Genomic DNA, 5,761 nt, shown 5'->3' on the forward strand with positions numbered 1-5,761 from the left:
ACTATCGGTATTAGCTGCGGTAGTGAGTATTTGTGTAATCCAATATTTAAGAAAATGAACTCCTTCTTGATGACGTTGCGTAATCATTATGATTCATGTAGGATTATGTTGTAAAGTTGCAGCAACGGGTAGTTCGCAAATGATTCGCAAGTTATTACAAGCAACGAAGTCTGATGAGATTCAATCGCCGCAGGAAGAAACGTCTAATATGGATTTAATTTTGAAGCGGAGCTCGGATAATTTTCAAGAATTAGAAAAAATCGCAAATACACAAAGTGATTCTTCGTTGAACAGAAAGTCGAAAATTTTGAAGAGCTTAGCGTTTCTGGCTGGTTTGAGTGTCGGTGATTTGGCCGGTGCAGCATCGGCGGATGTAAAAGCTTATACTAAACTTCCACTGGACATACACCCCGGTGTCCCCAGAATTCCACCTCAATTCGCTGCAATTTACAATCCCTATCCTTACGTCATGCATCCTTTCGTACTCGCCACTCCTTTCGGATTCTATTCGCCGTTGGATCCCCTGCGATTCGCAGTGCAAAATAGCTTGATAAAAAATCCGCTGCCATCCAACGCTTTTGACAATGCCAAGCCGACGACGATGACTGAGATTAACGACGAGTACGTGGATGAAGCCAAGAAAGTCGAAGATATCAAGATTAATGAGGATAAGGAGAGAAACGAAAAGAACGCGGAAGAGAAGGTAAGAATTTGTTGAACCGAATGAGCAGAAATTAGAGCGGAAAATTGCACGTTTCATTTTGCATTGCGCTTGAAATTAGTATAATCACAATATAAGTTTGCAAAGCTGTAAATGCTTGAGTCTTGGTACTCCGATCTTAGTAACTCTCTAAATTATTAATATTTATTTTGGTTTTTGTCGACAGGCGCCTGGCACCGGTTGCATTCTACATAAAGGAATGAGGAACGACGAAGATTCATTAAAAACACTAAATTTGCGAGCTGCAAATACAACAGATCCTGTCAATCAAACTGTAACGAATACAACTGTAATGCCTAATGCACAAAACCAAACTTCGATGAATAATTATACGTACCCACCATTTTTTTACGGTTATTACGATGGAAACCCGCAAAACGTGCACCACATTGAATTTACTACAGTAGCGTATGACCATAGATATCATGATTATGAACCTATTAATTATAACTTACCTTCCTATAACAAGCCAGTAAATTTTTATCCGGATGAACGATACAACTATTATCCGTTTTCATCTGCTGACCCTTACGTGCCGAGTCATTATCATCAAGACCAAATTCCTGAATACCATTCTAACGACTACAAAAGATTTTTCTACAATTCTGATAACGCACCATCGTTTACCAACACTGATTTCAGACCCGTGGCGTAACCGTTGTAACGTGTCCATTGTGCAATTATGTAAAACATGTTCCTGATAGATAAAATAAATGAGCGTTTTTACTGATGGATCGTGCAAACTTTATTATTACATAATATACTTTTCACATTTAGAAATATGTAAAAAGCCGTACTTCCTATTTATCGCTTATGACGTTTGTAAATAATTATGTTCTTCAAATATCAGATACTATAACGATGTTGATGTATAAGACGTTCAGTAGGACAGTTATAGTTCCATATTACTTCAGCAGATTGTAGTTCGCATCACAGTAGTAAATACGTCTTCAAGAAGTTCAGAGAATACTGTATTGTAAACGGTTAAAGATGTTTCCACTGATACTTTTCAATATAGTATTCACATTTAATCGCTATATATTAGCAGGTGAGTATTGAGATGTCTATTATAAGTATTATAATATTTCAATGTGAATGTACACGTATATTTCATAATATTTTATTGACGATAATTTGTAAATTGTTCGTTTCATAGAAATACAGCCAGCAATAGATGATGATGGAGTCAACGAGCCATTCCAAGGACTAATGACATTTTCTCCAATGTTAGATAAGAAAATTAATGACACTTTCACGATATTGAACGATCTAGCAAATTATAAAAGGGCCATTAATCAGGTCTCCGAGTATTTTTCATCTACTGATAAAGATGACAGAAATATAGTGGCGAAAGTCAATAAATTGAATTCAGTTGAAGGATTAAGAGCAATATCAGGAAGTGAAGATGATGGATTACAATTGTTTAATAAAGACTTAATTAAGAGGAGTGCAGCTTATGGAATCGGTGACAGGAAAAGGAATATTCCAAAGAAGAAACAGAAAAAAATTAAAATCTTGGGACGTTTGTTAATTAAAAATAACAATGATGAAGCTACTCAGGACGATTGTGACGAAGAGGATGAAGACGCGAATGGGGAGGATTCTCAAAACGATGATAATCCAAATATCATGGAGTTAATCGCTTTTAAGCCCCGACGTAAATCGAATACGAACCGTACTCGTAAAGTAAAATTTAATTGAAAATGACAAATGTTAATGACTTTATCTATTTGTAAAGTATGATGAAAATACTCGTGGTTTATAAATTATACAACTTCCAATTTAAAATAAACACGCAAATAGATAGTGCAATGTATATAGATTTTGTTGGCATTTAATACAAACGTCTATTCCTCGGTGACGCAATTTATAAATTAAACGAATGTGCGCATGGCTGTTTTTTGAAAAGTATAGTTTGTTTGGACAATTGGATCCCGGATTGCACAGTTGTTTCGGGTATCTTTTACAACCGGCACTAAAAGAAAAATTATCGTAATCTCGTGAGTTAGCATCGAGTGTGAACCTTAACAAGAAAGAGATACGAATCGCAATTCTTTTTTAATTGTCTATTAATCAACGAACTCTTCCGTGAGAGCCGACCAATCGGACAACTTTGCTCACAGGGAAGAAACCTGTTTTATTTTCGGACGAGTTTGGAGGGCTGGGCTCCTCGTCTATTTCGAGAAGGCTGCCTCTGCTGGTATTGTGTTTCTAAAGACGCGAATACTTTGCAGCTTTTACGAACAGTTCTCTAAGAAGAAAATTTTTCTCTATCCATACTCACTCAACTAATAAAACGATACTCACTTACCTAAAGCTATTTTTCACTGTATTTAATTGTAAATTACGTTTTTCATATTCATTACACGTTTTCGAGAATTCAGCTAAAGAAATATTCGTCAACAATTTCAAAACATCAAAGAGTTAACAGAGATCTTGAAGTTCTACTGAGATGATCTAAATGGATCACTTGTGGTAAAACAAGTATTTCTCAAAATTCAATGATTTCCTTAATTAGATATTATATTTTTCGTATTTCGTGAACGAGAATCATGGATACATACTTATTCCAAAACGTAATGTATACGTAAGGGGTGAAGCCCAGGCAGCGTTGACAGTGTTGCGTGCACGATTATACAATAAGCAAATAGGAAACGATCAACTTCCTTCACGAGAGCGTTATCGCTTTTTTCAAGGGATATCACGACAATGTGCTAATGAATGTGTGTAGTTCCTTAATGGAACAGATCGTTATCTATTAGAAGTTAGCAAGCAGTCACTTCTTCTTTCAAGATGCCGTCTTACTGTATTTTAAGCTGATGCATTTCTGCGTGCAGCGTCCAGTAGGTTGTCACGAAGGTATCTATGCGATCAGATTAGAGCGTGTCTCTTTAAGTCTAAATATATACCGGGTGTCAGGGTTGAACGCCCTGGGATTTCCGGTCTCCAACGGTGCGCACTTTGATTTTCCGTTTTTTTTTTTTAATCTTTTTACTCTACTTTCGGTACGAGCACTTACGCCCTTTTCATCTCGTTGTCGCACAGTTCCTCCCATCCCCGTCTCTCCTCTACGCCTCTCACGCTTTTTTTTCACGCGAAACCTAATAGCCTTGCATCCTCTAGGACACTCCAGGACTATTTCCTGCGCGTCGGACAAACCGGATGAGAAACCGCAAATGTAAAACCCCACAGAGCGTTTTAATAAAACGATAAGCGAACGTTGCTACCGTATACGTAACGATAGCAGAGCAGAACATTTTCAAAATGAACATACGATCAATGGTACACCTTTCATTAATCTTGATCGAAATCAAATACCTCTGAAACGTTAGAATGTACTGTTATCGAACAATCTTTCGCAGCAATGATCTATTGGGTCGAGACCAGTAGCGACTAGTGAGACGAAATTGAAGAACGTCCATTGGAACGTGAGATAATACGATCTCATCAAAATTTGTCAAAGAAGCATCCTTATTCGCGGACAATGGAAGCGTCGGTTCATCCTCCCTTGGGGTACAGGCGCGCGTCTCGTCCTTTAAGGGTGCGCCTCATCAAGTATGCAGCGTAGCGGAGCAAGTATAAATATCTACGTACGAAAAATACGCGTTTTGGACGTATGTACAACGCGTCCTGTACTTGGCGCACATGCACAGAGAAAAAGAAGTGGTTCCGTTCTGTGTGGTAAATGCACCACGCTCGGGTAAGAACCCCGGTCCTCGGCCTCGTGCGTATATGGGGGACGACAGAGAGAAGAGAGACAGCTGTGGGGCAGCTGGCAGCGCGTGCCACGAACCTATGGGGTCTCCTCCGAACACAGACGACGATGATATCCTATACTTCGTGACACACGTAGCTCACGGCAGGTTTCGAACAATGTGTCTAACAGAGGTTGCCGATCGTTCAGAATCGAAGAAGAGATTGGCCAAATTATCTTCACCGCGATTGTCCACTAGCTCGTCTCCTTCTAAGAGTACCACTTATGGTCGCCTCATTATCATTGTTACGTATGCTCCATGTTATATATGCACGTTACTCAAGAGCTATTCAAATTATTAGGGATCTGTTTTCACCATTGATTAAATAATATGTCAATACGATTATAAGAACAGAACTTGACCTGCGATGGAACTGGGATAAAATACAATGTGACAAATTATGAGCAATATAGTATAAGTTGTGAACGATAAGGAAATGTGGAAACAGATCAGATTTTATACGTTAAGTTCAAATTTCATTCTATTTTGTAAGCTACCTCGCGTGTGACACTGAAATTAGATAGTTCAATAATGTTACTAGCAACGTTCCCTATTCTTTATTCGTTCTATACGTTTCTGAATAACACAGATAAGGTACGAAACATTGTGCGAGATTGAACGGGACGTTGGGCTTCCTTGAAAGTTTTTCACCCGCTCTAAAGAAAAGAGATCAGCGGGTTCAAAGCCTTCGGGGGAGCGTTTCAGCCTAGTGAACATCTGCCGTCGTCTACAACGATAATAATTCGAACAGCTGATACTCCTCGACATACCTTGTCTCGTGGATCCTGTAGGATCCGTTTCAGGGTTTCGAAGTTTGAAAATGTGCCTCTGCCACATTATCCTCGAATTTCCAGAGTTAAAACAGAAACGATCAGACAAATATTTCTTATTTAGTTATTTAATTACTTGTTCTATTAATTCTTTTTCCAGGACATGAGAATCGTATTAAATCATCCAAAGATAAACGAGTTATTTCGTTTTATTTATAAGTCAACAAGAAAGACGAGTGGAACTCTATTTACCTAGTTTTTATATAACAGAAATATATTCCAGACCAATTTCAAATATGTATTATTGAATTTGATTGAGGACATAATTAGCAATATTTATTATCCTTTCGCGACGCAGAGGATTTGTCAATTCGTCGCCACTGGTCGATTTTGCTTTTTGTATTTCATCGGTGGCTCGCCCGGCCGTCGTTAAGCTACGTTACTGGTAACAGAAATTGGTGGGGGTTTCGAGTGAACCAATGAAAAGAGAAATCGTCGGAGGACCCGAAGAACTG

At 38.4% G+C, this 5,761-nt stretch overlaps 2 protein-coding genes across 2 annotated transcripts; both read left to right on the plus strand.

The window, feature by feature from the left end:
• The first annotated feature begins 77 nt into the window (after positions 1-77).
• Positions 78-1,451, plus strand: LOC108628866 (uncharacterized). Its single transcript, XM_026816797.1, has 2 exons — positions 78-703; positions 888-1,451. The coding sequence occupies exons 1-2, from the start codon at positions 89-91 to the stop codon at positions 1,374-1,376; spliced, it is 1,104 nt and encodes a 367-aa protein (XP_026672598.1). The 5' UTR covers positions 78-88; the 3' UTR covers positions 1,377-1,451.
• An 87-nt stretch (positions 1,452-1,538) lies between these two features.
• Positions 1,539-2,537, plus strand: LOC108628877 (uncharacterized). The gene is made up of 2 exons (XM_018031087.2): positions 1,539-1,769; positions 1,878-2,537. Exons 1-2 carry the CDS (start codon positions 1,712-1,714, stop codon positions 2,420-2,422), a joined length of 603 nt encoding a protein of 200 aa, XP_017886576.1. The 5' UTR covers positions 1,539-1,711; the 3' UTR covers positions 2,423-2,537.
• Positions 2,538-5,761: the final 3,224 nt, after the last annotated feature.

Source organism: Ceratina calcarata, unplaced genomic scaffold (genome assembly GCF_001652005.2).
Source record: "Ceratina calcarata isolate Rehan_Ccalc_2016 unplaced genomic scaffold, ASM165200v1 scaffold546.2, whole genome shotgun sequence".
In the NCBI taxonomy this organism is placed as follows: domain Eukaryota; kingdom Metazoa; phylum Arthropoda; class Insecta; order Hymenoptera; family Apidae; genus Ceratina; species Ceratina calcarata.

What these genes read in the sequence shown, in the direction of transcription:
- LOC108628866 (XM_026816797.1), top strand. Translation starts at nt 89, where the DNA reads ATGATTCATGTAGGATTATGTTGTAAAGTTGCAGCAACGGGTAGTTCG. An exon ending in AAAAGAACGCGGAAGAGAAG is followed by an intron (nt 704 to 887) that starts GTAAGAATTTGT and finishes TTTTGTCGACAG; the next exon opens with GCGCCTGGCACCGGTTGCAT.
- LOC108628877 (XM_018031087.2), top strand. Translation starts at nt 1,712, where the DNA reads ATGTTTCCACTGATACTTTTCAATATAGTATTCACATTTAATCGCTAT. An exon ending in TAATCGCTATATATTAGCAG is followed by an intron (nt 1,770 to 1,877) that starts GTGAGTATTGAG and finishes TTCGTTTCATAG; the next exon opens with AAATACAGCCAGCAATAGAT.